Raw genomic sequence first — 20,019 nt, 5'->3', positions numbered from 1 at the left:
GGGGAGTGAGTGGTGTGGAGGCCCACACTGCTGGTCCAAGGGTTAGCAACCCAATCCAGAAAGAAAACCTTCAGAACATGCATGGCACTGAAGGATCTGTTTAATTAAAACTAAAATGAATGAGTGGTGAAGAGCGGAGAGGTTGAAGTGAATTCATGCATACTGAGGGAGTGAAGATGAAGGCTTCCCTGAGACCTAGGAGCACTTCAGACCTGTGGGCTCAGCCAGCAATCACCTCCTCACCCCGACTCACTCCCAGGCCTGGTGTTGAGGAAGACGAATAACTTGTCTGACCAGTCAAAGCCCCCATCTGATGCTGCAGCAGGGCCCTGGACAGACAGGAGGGCATATGAAGCGATTTCCTACTGCCGTGGAAGCCTACATCCATGCTAGGTACAAATTCCGAGGCTGTGGGGCCCTTCCACAAAGCACAGTGGTGCTAAGAAGATGCAAAAAGCCTAATAGATAAAAAGACCCATGGCCCTATAACTCCCTAGATCCCCAGCCATGCCCCAAATAATAACCAACCACACCAAGGGTTTGATGAGATTTTTTTATTAACATATAATAATATATTTAATAAAAAATAGTATCCACTCTGGCTCTCTCCTCCACTGCAAGGGAAAGAGTGGTGAGGAGGGGCTGGCACTGCCCACCCCTAGGCATCCGGACAAGCCCTGCCTCCAGGGCTCCCCTCTACCCCTGCTTTCCAACAGGCTCTGACCTCCAGACAGACGGTTCAAAGTTACAAGTGCTTTAGGCCCTCCCTTGAGTTCCCCCAGGCCCATCCCTTGTGCAGAATTCAGGGGCCACCTGGACAAACCCCTTGCTTTTTCTCATTCTTGGCATCCTTCATTCATGCTAGAAAGAGGATCTGGGGACAGAGAGTAGAGTCTCTACCTGCCAGGGGGAAGGGAGGAAAGGAACGGTGGTGGGGGATGGGGCCAAGAAGAGGGATAGTGATGAGGTCCCCTCATTGGAGCCGGTCACTGCGGAATGAATCCTCCACAGCAGGATCGGGCAGCAGGGCACAGGGGTCACTCAGCATGTTTAGCCCTTCCAGGCCCAGTGGCTCCATGCGCAGCTCATCTTCTAGCCCAAGCCCTAGCTCCAATCCAGCTGCTGACACCTCAAAGCCAGGCACTCCGGCCAGGGCTGCTGCAATCTCCTTAGAGAAACCTGAAGAGGAGTCCCCTGTGGGTAGAAGAGACAGGTGAGGACCCCATGTCCTGTAAACTTTTCCAAGACCCCTCAATCTCCTACTCATTAGTGAAATGTGTCACTTCCTCCTTCCATTTCCCATCACCACCCACCCCCACTCACCTGTGAGGATGATGTTAGGCCCTGAGCCATGGCGGGAACAGTGGGTCAAGTTCTGGTGGTTGAGGGTGTGGGGATCCTGGGGGCCACCCATTGGCCCCTCACCCCCTAAAAATCCAGGCCCTTCAGAAAAGCCAGGGGGATCCAGCACCAGGCTGGTTGATGGGCTCTCCATGCTGAACTGCTCCAGCTATGGACACATAGACAAATCTTGAGGAAGTAGGATTTAGAACTGGTGTCCTGCCTAGCACTGCTAACATATCCCCTTTGCCCAGCAACCTTCATCCACCCCAGGAACAGAGGCAATGACAGAGAGAGGTGGCAGCAAGCAGAGCGACAGAAGTGAGCACGGGGCCCGAAGTAAGTATGGGCACCGTACCTGCTGGGCCAGAGCATGTGCATGCCAGGAAGAGAACGGGTCAAGGCAGAAGTCATCAAAGAGCAAGCTGAGCAGAAATAGAGGGGCAGGAGTAGGGTCAAACACAGGAAGAGAGAAGCCCCAAGCTGGCAGTGCTATGTTACCTCCGGGGAGAGGAGATCTCCCCACCACCCACCCCACCTAGATCTCCCCATTCACAGTGCACCAGCCATGCCATTCAGGCCCCATTGACCCACCCTCATCCCCTCCCCTGCTTTTGAGCAAGGAGCCTGAGTACTCACATTCCCCAGGTTGAAGTCACTCATTGGCCGGTGGTAAGACTGTTGCCCGTGCCCACTGGGCCCAGGTGGGTACAGTGTCCCATAATGAGACTGCCTGCCTGGGGGCTGCCCACCTGAGGACTGCACTGAACAAGACTGAGAGGGCAGCCCTGGCTGCTGTAGAGACTTTGGGGTGTGTGGCTGGGTAGGCAGAACCAGACTTGGGGAGCTGTATGGGTATGAGGGCAATCGCTGGTCAGTGGACAGTTTACTGGTATCCAGGGGGACGCCCTGAAAAGAAGTAAAAAGAGGGAAGCTTACCATTCAATGTATACCCCAAGAACTCTCAGTCAGGGCTTCCCACCTTCTTTAGCTACAACCATTCCCAAAACAAACATGACAACATTCCACATTCTCACAGGCATCCCTGGGGTTGAGTGCAGTTACTCAAAAATGCGTATCAGTTGGCAGGGTGTGGTGGCTCATGCCTGTAATCCCAGCACTTTGGGAGGCCTGAGGCAGGTGGATCACCTGAAGTCAGGAGTTCAAGACCAGCCTGGCTAACGTGGTGAAACCCCGTCTCTACTAAAAATACAAAAATTAGCTGGGCATGGTAGCGGGCGTCTGTAGTCCCAGCTATTCGGGAGGCTGAGACAGAATTGCTTGAACCCAGGAAGTGGGAGGTTGCAGTGAGCCAAGATCACACCACTGCACTTCAGCCTGGGCAACAGAGCGAGACTCCGTCTCAAAAACAAACAAAAAAAAGTGCCTATCAGAATGAAAGTGATATAGTGAGGCTAACACAGGGGTAATTTTAAATCTACTCCAGAAGTAAACTATTCTCTTTTTTTGAGACAGGGCCTCATTGTTGCCCAGGCTGGAGTACAGTAGTGCAATCATAGTTGGAACTGTAGCGTCAACCTTCCTGGCTCAAGTGATCCTCCCATCTCAGCCTCCCCAGTAGCCAGGACTACAAGCGTGCACGACTGCACGTGGGTAATTTTTTATTTGTTGTAGAGATTGGGTCTCACCATATTGCCCAGGCTAGTTTTGAACTCCTGGGCTTTGAACTCCCGCCTTGGCCTCCCAAAGTGCTGGGATTACAGGCATGAAACACTGTGCCTAGCCTTAGAAGTAAACCATTCTTAAACCTTGGTACTTGAACTATTTATTGTTAGTAAATAAGGAACTAAGGTTGAGAACTGCTGTTCTGTAGCCTTGAAGAGGCCAGAGGGAATGGGAAAAGAAGGAAAGGAGAAAGAAAGGAAGGGAAGTCAAGCTTACTCCACACTCTGGGAACAGAGCCCTTGCTAATCTGGCCTCAGTCTTTCCTACAAAAGAGGGGACCTGAGTAAAGATGGAACACAGAACACACATTCCAGGGATAGCAATGGAGGAGGAAAAGTTGGGCAGAGGAGAGGGAAAAGAGCATTTGGATGAAAGAAAAGAGGAGTAGAGATAGCGAACGAGAAGAAAAGGACAGGAAGGGAGACAAGGGCTAAGAATTTCATCTCTGTGGAAAAAGCCCTAAACTAAGAGTTTCGAGTTCTAGTCTCAACTCTTCCTAACTTGCTGGATAAACTTGGAAAAGTCACTTTCCCTCTAGGTCCCACTTTCCTTATCTATTAAGTGAAGGGATTGGGCTCCACAGTAGGAAAATTCTCTGATTCTACGAATTCTATGAAATTAGGAGGGGATACAGGGGAGGAGATGGGACAGGATAGAGGCATGAGATACAAGACAGACACAAAACAGATAGGAACAGAGGAGGCAAATAAAAGGAAAGGGTAAGCTACTATTTGTCCAGCATCTACCTGGGCTATGTGTGGTGCTAAGTGTTTTATGTATGTTATTTCATTTGATCCTTATGAACCATCCTTGTTTTAGAAATGAAAATACTGAGGCTTATAGAAATTAAATAACTTGTCCAAGGTGACTGCTAGTAAGAGGTGGAGCCAGGGTTTGAAACTAAAAAAGCTTAACCATAGCATTTGGGTTTGCACTGTGAAGCAAGAGGAGACAAGATGGATAAAAGATGGGGCAGGTGGAGGACAGAGGAATGGAAGGGGATGAGTATAGAGTAGGTATTTCAGGAAAGGAGGGTGGGAGGGAAACAACATGGCGGGAGAAAAGGGAAGGGAGACAGACGTGCAGGGAAGGCAGCCACGCATACCTGAGTGATGGAAGACAAGGTGGGTGACATTGTTGGCGAAAACTGTTTGGGCAGCTGCTGTTGGGACCTTCTGGCGTCGGCTGGGCCCGCGAGCAAACTCAGGGGGCTGAGGGGCACACGGCGGTGGTGCGGGGAGGCCCCAGGGGTAGAGGCAGGGTAAGGGGGGGCGCCCAAAACAGGAGATGAAGTGGAGGAGGAGGAAGAAGAGGAGGAGAGAGCTGGAGCACTGAGTGAGGGGTGGCCCAGGGAGGTGATGGGCAGTGCATGGCGGCCCAAGGAGGAGGCAGGCAGAGAGGGGTGGCTGTGGGAGCCCTGAAGCTGGGGCTGAGGACTGCTCAGGGAAGCCTGGAGGTTGGGATTGCTTAGGGAGGACTGCAGGGATGGGTGGCTGACAGGTGAATGAAGTCCTGCAGGCACAGACAAAAAACCAGAGATGCCAACATTACTGATGGGAACTGAGCCCCTTTCCACCCAGAATGGGTGGCAGTGACCAGACTATGAAAGCGGCAACACAACGTCCTCCCTACTCTATCCCTGACAGCACTGCCCATCTGGGGGCTGCCCTTCCTCTTCTTTCTAGGAAACACCCCACCTACCAGTTATCACTGGCTGAGAACTGCCGTGAGGGAATCCTGGGGTGCAGAGGTGACAGGCGGTGTGGGTGATCACAGCAGGATCTCAGGTGCTCAAACCTCCCTCCCCTTCATCCCTCCAGCCAGGCAGCACCCAGGGGGCACATGGCCAGGATAGCCACTCACCTGGTGCATCATAGCCTGGGCCCAGGCCCATGCCCCCGCTGATGCCCAGGTGAGTCATGGTGTGGGTCAAATTGGAGGTACTGTTGCCCCCACTCAGGCTAGGGTAGGCTGTCTCTTCAGGGTCCAGGGGGGTGGGCAGTGGTGGGGGAAAGTGCAGGTTGGTGAGGTCAGGTAGGGAGCCCCCCGTGTTCATGGCAGGTGGGAGGACAGGCACATTGGCAGGCTGGTCAGGAGATGGAAAGATGCTAGGGGAAGGAGAGAAAAAGAAAGATGTAAATAGGAGGGGGGTGCAGTGGTCAGGGAAGAGCAGAGATCAGTCTCCTACATCTCCCTGTACTTCCTTTCCCCACCTCTGAGCCAACCTCAGGGAATACTTACTTAATTCCAGGGACTTCACAGGACCGAGGTCGGGAAGAGGATGAGGATAGCTGAGGAGAGAAGGGAGAATATGGAAAATGAGGACAGTGCTCAGTGGAGAACCCTGGAAGGCCTGCCCCATGGCAAGGGGATAGCAGAGAGACTAGTGGGTGACACCTGGTGGCCTCCTCCTACCTTCTTAGCATCCCATGGCTTCAGCAAATGCTTGTCATCTAGCAAGTTCTCCTCAATAGCAGGTACTTGAAAGAGAAAGACTGGTGATGGGAGAGTTGGAGAAAGAGCCAGTAAGGCAGGACAGGAAGCAGAAGCAGGCGGGAAGGAGTCCTGCTCCCTGAACCTGCACACAATCCCAACACCAGCCCAGAAATTCTTTGGCATTCAGTACCCACAGCAGTGAGGAACACATACCTTTGGGGTCCATTTCACCATCCAGAATACCTGCAAGGAATACAGGGGCGTTGGCTGCGGTGCTCACTTGCCTACCTGCTTTAAATAGCTCCATGGAGGCCGGGCATGGTGGCTCAAGCCTGTAATCCCAGCGCTTTGGGAGGCCGAGGCGGGTGGATCATGAGGTCAGGAGTTCAAGACGAGCCTGGCCAAGATGGTGAAACCCCATCTCTACTAAAAACACAAAAAATTAGCCAGGCGCAGTGGCAGATGCCTGTAATCCCAGCTACTCGGGAGGCTGAGGCAGGAGAATCGCTTGAACTCGGAGGGCGGAGGTTGCAGTGAGCCAAGATCGCGCCACTGCACTCCAGCCTGGGCGACAGAGTGAGACTCCGTCTCAAAAAAGAAAGAAATAATAATAAATAAATAAATAAATAAATAGCTCCATGGTTACTCCCAACCCTGGGACAGGGCCACTTACCCCCACGTCGGCTGGGCAGGATGCTGGGAGGTGTGGGGCCTGGGTAGGTATCCTGGGGACTGGGGTTCATCACACTTGTATGAAGGGCAGAGTCAGAGCTTGTCCTATGGGGGGAGCAGGAATGAGCTGATACCAGTGACAGTCTTCCTGGTCCCTATGCCCTGCCCAGCAAGGGAAAACACTAGCTGGTCTGGAACAGGGTGGGGGTGAGGGAGCAGGGCCCCAGAAACTACAGATAAGAGATCTGGCCTAAAGAAGGCAAAGGCCATCACCTGTTAAGTGCAGATGGTAGTCGAAACAACTGCCCCTTCTCTGCAGGGAAATTGCCCCAGGGCATCGTCCTGGGGTACAAAAACAAAGTCATGAGGAGGAACACTGGCAGTGGACAAGAAGGTGGGCATAGGGGTTGGAAAATGTGGGGCAGCTAAGGTGGAAGTGAAGATGGCTGAGCACCCAGATCATCCCCTTTTCTTTCTGGTTCTTCTCCTGCCTATGATTGACCCCTCCCCCCGTCAATCTAAGAGAGCTGGAAACTTCTCTCTGCCAGGACCAGCTGAATGGGAATCTTGGAGCCCAGCAGCATTCCTGGGTATCAGCATTGAAAGTGAGACGGACGAGGGGAGAGTTTCAGAAATCTAAAAGTGCCAGAGCACTACATCTTGCACCAACCCTTGACAGAAGGTTGCCATTTTCACCTGCCCCTCTGCCATTCTCCCCTCCCCCTTACACACACACCCCAGCCTGGCTACGGTTCCCATTGGTTCTGCTCTGGCTGGACTGGGAGGCTTGACCACTCGTGTCAACATGGCCAAGGCTGGACTCTGACCCACCTACTCCAACTGCCTCCACCTCTCTCAGCCCTGGCGTTATAGGAAGAGGTACTGTTGAAACCTTAGCCCAGTAATCCCCGCCCCAACCCAGAAGGGGCAGCTCCCTCCAGAAACATGTCAGAGAGTAGGCAGGAGCTTCTGCCCGCCCTGGACACTTACCTTCGCCAGCTAGACTCTGGGGGAGGAGATAAGTAGGCAGGACTATAGGGAGAGCTGTCAATGTGAACAGCACCAGTTAAGGAAAAAAGTAGAGGACAGATGAGATAGAGGCCAAATGAGGAAAGAACAATGGAGGCAACAGATAAGTTGTTTCAAGAAACACATACCTTTCTCCTCTTCTATAAGGGACAACAATGGGATCAAAGAATGGAAGAGAAAAAGGGAATCAGGTCTAAAGGGGCTGAAAAAATCCAGGAGAATGTTCACGCAGGGCTTGGAGGAGACAGGTATGCAGGTCTCTGAGACTGAAAACTTAGAAAAGTGACGAGAAGAGACCCAATCTCCTTTAGCAGAAGACAAGGAAGGCTTGCCTCTGGCAGCAAGCTGATGTGAAGACAGCCAGAGCCAGCCAGAGACGGGGGCACAGCCTTAGGAGCAAAAACTCCTTATCACAGGAGCAGGTGCTGACGCAGGGGCTACGGTCGCTTTTCAGGGAAGCTTGGTAAAGAAGAGCTCCAAGAGAAGGATGGGACTGCACAACACTTCAAGTGCTTCCTATGAGTCCCTGAGGAACCCCATCCCACCACCTTTCAGACACTCCCAAGTCCCCCGTGAAGGATATGTGGCGGGGGTATCGGCGAAGTGGGGACACCATTCTTCGAGGATCTCGCTGCACCCGTTCCACCAGCCCATGGTGCCGAGTGCTCCGAGATGAATCCAAAGGTGAGTGGAGGGGGCTCTGCCAAAAAGGACTGAAGTCAGCAGAGGAAGCAGCCTAAGAAACTCCACTCCTCCCTGGCTGGGGTCTACTCACCTGGAACTCGGCCAGGCCAGAGCCAATCTGGTTAACATTGGGCAGAGACCCACCATAATGAGAGCTCCTTGTGTATGCCAGTCGCAGTTTTTGGGCCTGTAACTGAGACACGGGGAACAAGTGGGAATGTCAGGAGGGTCCTGAGCACTATTTCCTTCAGCCATCCTTGCTATCTCTGTCACCAGGATATGCTGCTGCTGCCACTACTTTTAAAATATCTAGGCCAGGCACAGTAGCTCACACCTGTAATCCCAGCACTTTGGGAGGCCGAGGTGGGCGGATCACGAGGTCAGGAGATTGAGACCATCCTGGCCAACATGGTGAAACCCCATCTCTACTAAAAATACAAAAAATTAGCTGGGCGTGGTGGCGGGTGCCTGTAGTCCCAGCTACTCGGGAGGCTGAGGCAGGAGAATGTCGTGAACGTGGGAGGTGAAGCTTGCAGTAAGACAAGATCGCGCCACTGCACTCCAGCCTGGGTGACAGAGGAAGACTCCGTTTCAAAAAAAAAAAAAAATCTAGGCCAGGCACAGTAGCTCACACCTGTAATCCCAGCACTTTGGGAGGCAGAGGTGGAAGGATCGCTTGAGCCCAGGTGTTGGAGACCAGACTGGGCAACATGGTGAGACTCTGTTACTACAAAAGGATCACTCCAGGCCGGGCGCAGTGGCTCACGCCTGTAATCCCAGCACTTTGGGAGGCTGAGGCGGGCGGATCACGAGGTCAGGAGACCATCCTGACTAACACTGTGAAACCCTGTCTCTACTAAAAATACAAAAAATTAGCCAGGCGTGGTGGCGGGCACCTGTAGCCCCAGCTACTCGGGAGGCTGAGGCAGGAGAATGGCGTGAACCTGGGAGGTGGAGGTTGCAGTGAGCCGAGACTGTGCCACTCACTGCACTCCAGCCTGGGCGACAGAGCGAGACTCTGTCTCAAAAAAAAAAAAAAAAAAAAAAGGATCACTTCAGCCCAGGAGGTAGAGGCTGCAGTGAGACATGTTTATGTCACTCCACTCTAGCTGCCTGGGTGACAGAGCGAGATCCTGTCACCAAAAAAAAAAAAAAAGTAAAAAAAAATAAAGAAATAATCTGCCAGAAAAAAAGGCTAGTGTTAGGGTTTGAAAGGTCCACCGAGATTTGGTGCAAATAACCCACCAGAGCCCATCTGCAGACTGCCCTCATCAATGATATCACTACTGCTTGACATCATCCTGCCAGGCAGAGACAGATACTCTGCTGAGGGCCTGTCTCATTTGGCATCACTCTAAGCAGAGTCCCTGAGGGGCTGCCAGGAGCCCCCGGGCTACTCACAAGGCGGAGTGCCTATTAGGAACCTCTGCTTTCTTTCCAGATGCGTCCAGGACTAATTGAGAGCTTAAGAGGAAGGCCACAGGTGGATGTCACAGAGCCATTACTGCCAGCCTCTTTCCTTCTCACTCTGGAGAGCACAGGCTTCTGGGCTTTGCCACTTGCCCAGCCTCAGGAAGGCTATAGAAAGCCGGCACCTCCCAAACTAGAACATCCAAGGAATGACAGCTCTCCTAGCTGGAAAAACAGCACCAAAACCAAGGGACATTCTTCCACTGAATCCTAAGGCTCTTGAATTGGCAGAGAAGCCTGGAGGAGGGTGGAGAGAGAGCAGTAGCCCACTCTAGCATAGGCCAGGGCCATCTTCCTGGTCTCATCCTCACTTTGGGGAGATATGTCTGGCATAGGCGTAGGACAGCCTGGCATGGGTTTAGCCTGTGTACAGATATCCTATCTCTGTGAGAGGTGAGCATCTATTTCCAAGGCTCAGCCCCTGCCACCAGCCAAATAAACAGGCCCAGGGCAAGGCCATGGGGAGGAGGGCAGCTGAGGAGGGGCAAGTTCTAAGAGCTTCCAGGGTCACACTCTTGTACAGAAGCCAACATTAGAACTGACATTCCGTTCCAGGAGGTTAGCCTTGTGAGCACTGTGCTAACCTCTGGACCACTTCAAGACCACTATCAACATATATGGCAACCCCAGTATCTCAGTGGTATAGCCTTCCATGGCCATCTTTGTCTCAAATGAGCCCTCCCACCTGGCCAGATAACAGGCTGAGTCCCAGATCTCTTGTCCCTAGCTCTAGACTTTTGGGTTCCCTGGCCATGTATGCCCACTAGACTTTTCTGTGTAGCTGAGAAATTAACCAATAGGAGCAAGGTGGGTAGAAGGGGCCTTTTAAGAGATCGAGGCACCGTAAAGAGAAGTCCCAGCTTTTGAGTTTCGCACAGCCTTTCTTTGCACATACAAGCCCTAAGATCCCACCATGCCTCTGCTAGAATCACAGTCCTGAGGGCAGGGCCTCACACTATCAAGATCAGCCTCCCATCTTCCTGTCTCTGTCCCCAGCATGATGAAAAAGCTCCTAAAGGGGAGCAGTCTACAGTTAGATCATAATCCTCACAGTGGTTACAGTGGGTTATGCACACACATGCATGTAAGTGTGCATATGCGTGCAGACACCCTCCCAGATTTGCCTCCCCATCTAACTTCTGACTCCCACAAACTAGGGCACATAGTCCCTAGAGACTCAAAGGGGAAAGGACGAGAAAAAAAAAAAAGACTAACAGAGTCAAGGGGGATACACACAAAAATACAACCAGTCACAGTCATAAATGCAACCACAGTCAGACCAGCAGAAAAAGGCTAGAGATGTTGTAGTAACGTTCCACCATCAACCCTTAAATTCCTTCTAGCTCTCTGCCATGAGGAATCATTGCAATATCCTTACCTAACTGTTGTTTTAGAACAATGTGTGCCTAAATTAAGACCGCATACCACCTAGGCGGACTCCCACCCCTTGGTCCCTCTGACATCCAGCCTTGGAAAGCAAGAAACCAAGGCCAGGGGGGGCTTCAGAGGCAGCCTGGCAGAGGCCTGAAAGTTCTTTCAAGAACTTCCTAGGAATGAATATTCCCTACACATATAAGACCCTCCAAGGCACCCTACACACTGACCCACAAAGCAGCTATCTCCCTAGAAAGCTCAGCAAACCACAGAGTTCCACACAACTTATGGTCGGTTACCCAGTTTTAGGATTCAAAACCCTACCTCTCCTCCAAGGAGGCCAGGACAAAACACCAAGCAATGGACCTCACCTTCATTCACGTCAGGAAACCACAAGAAGTATTTGAAAAAGGAAGCAAAAGGACGGGACGCAGGAGGGGACTTCCTGCCCCACTATACACAGCACCGCTCGTTCAAACCACTCAAGGGGCCCCTTGCCGGGGGCACCAAAGCGCAGAAGGCAGAGGGACCAGTTTGGAGGAGATCAGAAACTCAGAGGAGCCAGGTTACAGACAAGCAGCCCTCCTCCCAGGCCATACCCCAATACCAGGCATGCTTCAGTAGCGTGCTCCAGGGGACTCCGTCAGGGATGCACAAGGACCACTCACCTCCTACCTCCGCCGGACTTCATCCCCCCTCTCCGCCCACTCCCGCCTCACGTACTCGGCCCCCAGTCGCCTCTACACCCCGAACCTCTCCGGTGTTTCGGTATCCCCCGGCAAAATCCTTCTTCCTGCCCCTCGGCCCTCAACCTGCGCCTCCCAAACGGCGGCGCCCGCGTCCCCTGCTCCGTTCCGCCTCCTTTGCTGCGGCGCCCGCCCCCGCCCCGCCTCTCCGGTCTCCGCTCCATAACTGCTCAGCTCTGCTCCGGCTCCCCGGCGCGGCCCCTCACCCGGGTGGAGCCGATGTCCATCATCACCTCCTCGAAGGCCGCCGTCTCCTCGGCCTGACGCTGCTTCTGCAGCGCGATCTTCTCACTAAATTTGCGCGGATTGGAAGCCGAGGCCGTGGCCGAGCCAGGCCCGTTCGCCCCCGACGTCGCCATCTTCCTTCCCCGTCCCTCCCTGCCACCCTCCCAGTACCAGCCGCGGCCTCCGCCGCGGCCCCGGCCCGGCTCCTCCAGCCGTAGCCACCGCCGCCTCAGCGAGCACCGCGAACCCGGCCCCAGCCTAGCCTTGACCTGTTGCGCGCGGGGGCCGCCGGGAATTGTAGTTTGTTTACGAGACTCCTTCACATCTCCAGTCACGCAGCACCGGGAGGAAGCGGACTCCACTTCCCAGCAGCCCTGCTGACTCCGGAAACTGGGGACTTCGCTCCACCCTCTCGGCTACTCCCTGAGAGGGGCGAGCTGGGAAGAGTAGTTCTAAATTAGTCCTGAGACTACGAACGGAAAGGGGAGAGGGATTAAAAAGAGAGGAAAGGAAGCGGGAGGGGAGGGAAGAGAAGGGAAGCGGAGGGGTGGAGACCGGGAAAGAAGTACCAAGACACAAAGGAGGAAAAATTAGGTCAACTTCAGGGAAGGGGACTTTCGGGGCCTGAGTGAAAACAGTTGAGACCAAGAATCTTAAAACAGCTGTAAACATCTGGGACTCAGGCCCTCTCAGGCTGGCCACATGCCCACCCCTTTCCCAAAACAAATGAATCAGATACTGTACAGATGTCTAGAAACATCTTTTATTTGGGTAACAGGTCCCAAAACAGGTCAGTTAATAAAATAGATTCTAAGGAATATGTCCCTATGCACAGCCCTCCCTCCCCAAAAATAACGCTGGGGGTAGGCATTGCCCTTCCCCCTTGGGCTCCTCGGGTGTATTTAAAAAAATGTTTTGGCAGCTCAGTGTTTATCATCTGGGCATGGGACACCATATCCATGTCGCCATATTCCTAGGGTACAGCAGCAGTAGGTGGCTGCAGCAACTTTCCTCCTGCCCCAGCCCAGAAAATATTTCTGCCCCACCCCAGGATCCGGGACCAAAATAAAGAGCAAGCAGGCCCCCTTCACTGAGGTGCTGGGTAGGGCTCAGTGCCACATTACTGTGCTTTGAGAAAGAGGAAGGGGATTTGTTTGGCACTTTAAAAATAGAGGAGTAAGCAGGACTGGAGAGGCCAGAGAAGACACCAAAATTGGCAGGGAGAGACCATTTGGCACTAGTCCCCTGGGAGATGGGAAGAGGGAGATAGATAGGAGGGTAGGCGCTAAGAAAAGTAGAAGGGGTCCACTCCAAGTGGCAGGGTGCGGAAATGGACTAGGACCAACACGACACTGACTCTAGGTTTATGACCTCTCCATACCCATCCCACAGCAGCTGGGTGCCCACCTCCAGCCTCCCATGTGAGCCTGTCCTTATGTATAGTGTCCAACCTCTGATTCCAGCAGTCAAGTGTCTTCCCCAATCCTAATGTCCCCTGATCATGTCTCTAGCGACTTGACCATCTCTTGTTCCTTGGGACTGAGGCCAGCCTCTTGTCTGCCCACTTCCCTCTCATTAGTCAGATAGCCCCAAAGGCTCTATCTTTAGCTCCCAGAGAACTTTTTGGTCCTCAGTATTTCCCTTCCCCATTCCTTCCTATTCCCCACAACTGGGGGAGGGAAGGGAGAACAGGGGCACCTGATCATCAATCTCCCCTGCCCCTCTCTTGAAGCCCCCTAGATTTGGATGAAGAGCAGGCCAGTGAGCAGGGCAAAGCCTGCTAGGAGCAGAATGACCTTGAGGATCCTTTGTTCAGAACTGGCCAGCTCCTGGGGCAGGATTTCCAGAAAGGTGATATAGAGAAACGTGCCAGCTGCCATGCCCTCTAGCACAGACTGAGCCAGCTGGTGCAGAGGTCCTGCTGACTCTGCCAGAGCTGCACCCAGCCCGATGCCTAGAGGTGTCATGCATGAGAAGAGGATCCCACAGCCAGCCACCACCTGTGCCCTAAGGTGGCTCTGCAACAGTCGCAGGGACAGGCTGACAGCCAGGATGCCCTTGTGGAGCAGCAAAGCCAGGCACAGCTCCATGGCCCGAGCCCGGTCTCGCTGCAGCCCTACCGCCAGCCCCTCGAACACGGAGTGGAGGGCCAGGGAGAAGACCAGTACACAGGCACGCAAGGCTGAGGGGGTTGCTGGGGCTCCACTCGCCTGTGGGACCCCTGGCCCATCATGCCAGTGCTGCGGCCCACCATTCACTGTTCCCAGCAGAGCCCTTGTTTCCTCCAGAGGTGATGGCCCTGACTGCTCCTTGTAAGCCAGTGTGATCTGCTCCATCACCAGGACCAGGAAGAAGCCCATGGCCAGGATGAACTCTTGCAGCGGGAACTGGAGCTGTGGGCAGAAGCAGCAGCAAAATGTTCAGGGAAGGAAGAGTGAGATGCAAAATCTGGTGAAAGCCCAGTTACACAGACCTAGGGTCTGACACAGACACAGGGCTACTCTCAGTCACACAAAGATAGAGTGAATTGGTAACACTGACACAGAATGATACATACACACAGATTATGGTGTCACTCAGTGTTACATGTAGACCAAAGTTTCTCAGCTTTGAAACTATTAACATTTTGGGGCCAGGGGCAGTGGCTCATGCCTATAATCCCAGCACTTTGGGAGACCAAAGCGGGCAGATCACTTGAGGTCAGGAGTTTGAGATCAGCCTGGTCAACATGGTGAAACCCTGTCTCTACTAAAAATACAAAAATTAGCAGGGTGTGGTGGTGGATGCCTGTAATCCCAGCTACTCAGGAGTCTGAGCCAGGAGAATCACTTGAACCCAGGAGGCAGAGGTTGCAGTGAGTCGAGATTGTGCCACTGCACTCCAGCCTGGGCAACAGAGCAAGACTCTTTTTCAAAAACAAAACAAAACAAAACAAAAACAAACAAATAAACAAAAACATTTTGGGCCAGATAATTCTTTGTCATGGGAGCTGTCTTGTGCACTGTGGATTGTTTAACAGCATTTCTGATCTCTACCTACCAGATGCCAATAGCAGACACAATGTTCCCTCCATCCCCCTACCCACTGTGACAACTAAAAATATCCCCAGACATTACCAAATGTTTCCTGAGGGGCAAAGCCACACTCCTAGTTGAGAGTCACTGATGTAGACATACATGAAAAGGTCACACATTGCCCACCTCCCCAAACTCATACATAGAGCCACATATCACAGGACATTCAGGTTTATACGCAGTCACACAGAAACACAGGTCACTCAGTCACAGACACACAAAGGGATACATGCAGTGTTACTTCCTCAGTTTTACAGGAAAAAAGGAAAGAGCCCAGGATGACTTTCCTGCCCCACTATCCAATGGCCTCCGTTTTTCCTATAATAAACCAAGTCCTATGCCGTGGACTTGATCATTCCTCACAGCCCACTTCCTTGGGCCAAAGTCTAAAAAGGTCAGCAACACCAGGAACCAGGGAATCGCCTCCTGTCCTTCTCAGGCCTACAGAGACCTCTATCTCCAGCCCTTTAGGAAAGTGGTGAGAGAGTGAAGATGATTCTTGGAGCACTTGCTGGTAACTAGAACTGAGAACCCACAGAGCAAGTCACACACCTGAGAAAAAGTGTCTTACTGTCTCAACGGGCACGTAGGGGTCACACAGGGAATGGGGAAGGGGGAGGGAACACATAGAACTATGCCCCATAATAAAAAATCACAATTCATACCACATGCCAAAAGCCTTCCACACAGTCATGGAGTGGCACATGAATCAATCTCCACAAACCAACACTCCTAGAGGTGTGTGATTCCCCTCCCGCATGTCACATGCCGAGGCCAGTGCTCACCGTCACGTGCAAGGCTGCCAGGGCCTCATCTATGGCAGCCAGGTAGTCAGGCAGCAGGTCCAAGAGACAGGTGGCCAAAAAGACACCACCCGCGAAACAGCTTACTAGGCTCAGGGCTTTCTGACGGGAAGCTGGATAGGGGTGAAGCGCAGAGGGGAATAAGCAAACGAACCCCCTCCAGGGCCCACCACCCCAACCCAAACAATGGCTACCCTTGCTTTTCCCTCCTCCTTTGGTCACTCCCCCCAGCCCCAGAGCCCTCCCTAAGCCAAGCATTCATAGCAGTGTGGAGAAAAGGAGAGGCTTACCTGAGCCTTCATGGTTTGCTCCGGGCCGGCGCAGCACACAGATGGGCACCAGGCTGCAGAGGAGGGTGAGCACCAGCAGCAGCACCAGGGCCCCCAACTTCACCTCCAGCCCCACAGGCACTGGAGGCTCTGAAGCTACCGCCTCGGGGCGCCACACCAGGAGCTCTGGCTCTCCCCAGGGCCCCATGGTGCTTCTGGTAGCTCCAGTGACTCTCAGACCTAGGAAGACAGACCAGAGTGGTTGGGAAAAATCATGCAAAGGAAGATGGGGCAAGGAATGGGGAAGCTTGGTCAGCAGAGTGCAGCTCCCTGGCCCCAGCCACTTTGTGACCTTCCCCAACCCAGGGTGACTCATCTACTCCTGTACCAGGAACATTCCTCTCTTCTCACACTTTCTTTCCTAAGTGACTTATTCAGGGAGACTGCAAGGGGGAAACCGAGGCATGAGAAAGGCTGTATGGATATCTCATCACCCTTTCACCTGGTGCCCCCAGAAAACTAGGAAACTAGGAGCCGCCTCCAAAGAGGACCTGGAGCTGGAGTTCCCCTAAGGAATGTAGAGGCCAGGTCCCCAACTCCCGAACGGAGTGGGTGAAGCCAAAAAGGCTGGGGCTGTGCAGAGATGTCATGGGTAGCTTCGTGGGCCACCTGGACAGGGTAAGTTTGGGTGCTGGATCGCTCCATCGTTCCCCTTTTCCCGGCGCAGAGAACAAGCGCTTCAGGCCCCAGGCTGGGACCTAGAGGTAGATGGCCAGGGAGAGGGGCCCTAAGAGTCTGCGGTCCCGGGACGGACTGAGGCGACACTGAGGGCGGTGCCTGAAAGTCCGGGCTCCGGGAGGCGGGGTGCGAGGCCGCCAAGCGTCGCGGGAAGCAGATGAAGAATGCGTGAGTTGGGACTCCTGCTCCCGGGCCCCGGGAGGCCTGGGCAGCCGACCTGGACCCCGCTGCTAGAGAGCCCGCACTCACCTCGCGAGGGTCTAACTACATGGTCTCCGCGCGCTTCCGGCCTGGAGTCGGGAATTCCCGCCCCCTCCCATAGCTCCCCCCTCCCCCACAGAAGCCGCGTACCCACGCCCGACTGCCAATGGCAGCACCGAGTGGGCGGGGACAGACCGGGAGTGACGTGAGTTAGGAGCAATCAGAGACCGGGAGCGGGAGCGGGCGGAGCAGGAGACCGGAGGAGAGTGAGCCAGAGGAAGGGCGGATATTAAGGAAAGGACCTCGGGGCTGGGGCCCTGGGGCGCATCTGTGGAGGACTGAGGGGCCGGAGCGGGCCAGTCAACAAAGGCTTTGATTACATGGATATTTTTAAATGAGGGAGACCCCGCATTGTCAAGTCTTCCGGCCCACATCTGAGGACATCTTCCTGGCCTTGGGCCAAAGTCTCATCTGTCTCTCAGAAGGCTCTGACACCCCGTCAGTGCCTCTTGGCGCCCAAGGGAAAGCATTCCCTTTTTGGGACCAACTTCCTTGCCTGCTTTCCCTCGCCAGCACCCACAACAAGGAAAAAGACAAGGCAGAATTGGAAAGGGGGGAAAGCAAAGAGAGAGGGTATGTCTTGTTACTTACGGCACTCAGTGCAGCCTCCGCCTTCTCCAGGTGGGTGGGGACGTGGTGGGACCGGAATGCGGGGTGCTGAAGCCGCTCCCAGGGAAGAGCCCCCAGCGCATTCCAGGCTATCTGCGTACCGCGCCTGCGGGCGTCTGGCCGGTTCTCCCACCTGATTTCCAGCCCAGCTCCCGCCACCCCCGCCGGTCGGCTTGCTGTTTGCTGTTCCTTGAATACCCCAAGGTAGTTGTTTCAGCTCAGGACTTTCACCGTTTCTTCAACCTGGATTCTTGTGGCCCACAACTCTGTGCCTTGAGAATCCTCTTCTAGCCTCAAGGGACGGTAAGGACAAAAGAAAATTTTAAAAGGGGGCTCAGCTATTCTTTTATGCAAAGGTGAAAAAAGCTTCATTGCCCAAAGAAGGGACAGATGGGATCTTGCTTCCTACAGGAAAATTAATTTTAAAAAAGAAAAAAAAAAGGGACAGTGTAATGCTTCTCACAAGGCTCCAGAAACGAAGCCCAGTAATTCCTTAAGTAAAAGAGGAATGTGAAGACTTCTTAAAGGGCCGGGCTCGGTGGTTCACGCCTGTAATCCCAGCACTTTGGAAGGCCGAGGATGAATCACCTGAGGACAGAAGTTCAAGACCAGCCTGGTCAACATGGTGAAACCCCGTCTCTACTAAAAATACAAAAATTAGCCGGGCCTGGTGGCGGGGGCCTGTAATCCCAGCTACTCGGGAGGCTGAGGCAGGAGAATCGCTTGAACCCGGGAGCCGGAAGTTGCAGTGAGCCGAGATCGCGCCATTGTGCTCCAGCCTGGGCAACAACAGCGAAACTTCGTCTCAAAAAACAAAACAAAACAAAAAATTTATTCGTAATTGGTAACATTAACAAGGAATTATTATGACTGGGGGGGTCAGGAAACCTGGATTCTGGTCCAAGTTCTACCTTTATAGTTGTCAAATATATATATATTTATTTATTTATACACATACATATATGTCATATATGACTAATAATTGTATATATTTATGATGTGCAACATGATGTTTTGAAATATATGTACATTGGGCCGGGCGCAGTGGCTCACGCCTGTAATCCCAGCACTTTGGGAAGCCGAGGCGGGCAGATGACGAGGTCAGGAGTTGGAGACCAGCCTGACCAACATGGTGAAACCCTGTCTCTACTAAAAATACAAAAATCAGCCAGGCGTGGTGGCGCATGCCTGTGACCCCAGCTACTCAGGAGGCTGAGGCAGGAGAATCGCTTGAACCGGGGAGGCAGAGGTTGCAGTGAGCCGAGATCACACCACTGCACTCCAGCCTGGACGACACAGCAAGACTCCGTCTCAAAAAGAAAAAAGAAATATATGTACATTACATAATGGCTAAATCAAGCTAATTAACATATGCATTACTTCACATATTTATTTGTGATGAGAACATTTAAAATCTCTTGGCAATTTTATTTATTTTCTTTTTTCTTCCTTCCTTTCTTCTTTCCTCCTTTCTTCCTTTCTTTCTTGACAGACTCTTGCTCTGTTGCCCAGGCTGGAATGCAGTGGCATGCTCTTGGCTCACTACAACCTCTGCCTCCCAGGTTTCAAGCAATTCTCCCGCCTCAGTCTCTTGAGTAGCTGGGATTACAGGTGCCCGCCACCATGCCCGGCTAATTTTTGTATTTTTAGTAGAGATGGGGTTTCACCATGTTGACCAGGCTGGTCTTGAACTCCTGACCTCAGGTGATCCACCCGCCTCAGCCTCCCAAAGTGCTGGGACCGCAGGTGTGAGCCACCACACCCGGCCCAATAGATCTCTTCAATTTTACCTTACCTTGATGTATGATTTTAGGCAAGTCATTTTTCCGCACCAGAGTTTGATAAATCAGGGGCAAGGAGGAAGTTAAACAAGCAGATGACTGCAAAGGGTCCTTCCAGTTCTAACATCAACGGAAGCTAACTACATTCCCCAATCAAATCATCTCTGCACATACAGCCCGCAGGAAGCCCTTTGAAATGTATTTAACCACCTTTCTCTCAGAATGATCTCAACAAGAACAGCTTTGCTTTCCTTGGAACTCTGCATCAATCTGGGAAGGCTGCTTTGTCTCTCTGGATGGAGAGACATGAGCGGGAAAGACAGATAAGAAATCTGAGAAAGCCCCACAAGGTGGGTTGATAGTGTGAAGAACATGGGCTGAAGCATCCAAATCTTGGTTCAGCTACTTACAGGGTAACCTTGAGAAGGTTACTTAAACTTGTCAGCTCGGACGGGCGTGGTGGCTCACGCCGGTAATCCCAGCACATTGGGAGGCCGAGGCGACTGATCACGAGGTCAGATCGAGACCATTCTGGCTAACACGGTGAAACCCTGTCTCTACTAAAAATACAGAAAATTAGCTGGGCGCCTGTAGTCCCAGCTACTCGGGAGGCTGAGGCAGGAGAATGGCGTGAACCCGGGAGGCGGAGCTTGCAGTGAGCCGAGATCGCACCACTGCACTCCAGCCTGGGCGACAGAGCGAGACTCCGTCTCAAAAGAAAAAAAAAACAAACTTGTCAGCTCTATTTGCTGTAAGAATTATATGAGTAACATGAAAATGCCTGACTAGACCTTGTTCCTGTTTTTACTCTTAGCCTGTTC

General features: G+C 52.8%; 2 protein-coding genes across 15 annotated transcripts; both read right to left on the bottom strand.

Annotated features, from left to right (window-relative positions):
* Window positions 1-539: 539 nt before the first annotated feature.
* On the bottom strand, window positions 540-11,943 carry CRTC2 (CREB regulated transcription coactivator 2). 11 transcript variants are annotated; one of them, XR_004032656.1, is made up of 15 exons: window positions 11,645-11,937; window positions 7,940-8,041; window positions 7,748-7,864; window positions 7,126-7,187; window positions 6,409-6,477; window positions 6,137-6,240; window positions 5,677-5,706; window positions 5,443-5,522; window positions 5,269-5,318; window positions 4,891-5,135; window positions 4,133-4,539; window positions 1,981-2,250; window positions 1,700-1,766; window positions 1,324-1,510; window positions 540-1,194 (listed from the first exon to the last, which is right to left on the bottom strand). XR_004032656.1 is itself a non-coding variant. In XM_030824450.1 (14 exons), the coding sequence occupies exons 1-14, from the start codon at window positions 11,795-11,797 to the stop codon at window positions 974-976; spliced, it is 2,097 nt and encodes a 698-aa protein (XP_030680310.1). In that variant the 5' UTR covers window positions 11,798-11,937; the 3' UTR covers window positions 540-973. The 11 variants fall into 11 exon arrangements, 10 of the variants coding, with proteins under 10 accessions (XP_030680310.1, XP_030680311.1, XP_030680312.1 ...); XM_030824450.1 differs by lacking the exon at window positions 1,700-1,766; XM_030824451.1 differs by lacking the exon at window positions 1,700-1,766 and having other exon boundaries at window positions 5,443-5,507.
* A 461-nt stretch (window positions 11,944-12,404) lies between these two features.
* On the bottom strand, window positions 12,405-18,017 carry SLC39A1 (solute carrier family 39 member 1). Of its 4 annotated transcripts, none has more exons than XM_003259336.3 (4): window positions 16,797-16,937; window positions 15,831-16,049; window positions 15,523-15,653; window positions 12,405-14,056 (listed from the first exon to the last, which is right to left on the bottom strand). In XM_003259336.3, the coding sequence occupies exons 2-4, from the start codon at window positions 16,015-16,017 to the stop codon at window positions 13,400-13,402; spliced, it is 975 nt and encodes a 324-aa protein (XP_003259384.1). In that variant the 5' UTR covers window positions 16,018-16,049; window positions 16,797-16,937; the 3' UTR covers window positions 12,405-13,399. The 4 variants fall into 4 exon arrangements, with proteins under 4 accessions (XP_003259384.1, XP_030680327.1, XP_003259387.1 ...); XM_030824467.1 differs by lacking the exon at window positions 16,797-16,937 and adding an exon at window positions 17,400-18,017 and having other exon boundaries at window positions 12,407-14,056; XM_003259339.4 differs by lacking the exon at window positions 16,797-16,937 and adding an exon at window positions 16,479-16,794 and having other exon boundaries at window positions 12,407-14,056.
* Window positions 18,018-20,019: the final 2,002 nt, after the last annotated feature.

The sequence above is a fragment of the Nomascus leucogenys genome, chromosome 12, assembly GCF_006542625.1.
Source record: "Nomascus leucogenys isolate Asia chromosome 12, Asia_NLE_v1, whole genome shotgun sequence".
Lineage (NCBI taxonomy): Eukaryota > Metazoa > Chordata > Mammalia > Primates > Hylobatidae > Nomascus > Nomascus leucogenys.
Note: the sequence above shows the minus strand (reverse complement) of the source record. Positions and strands in the feature narration are given on the sequence as shown.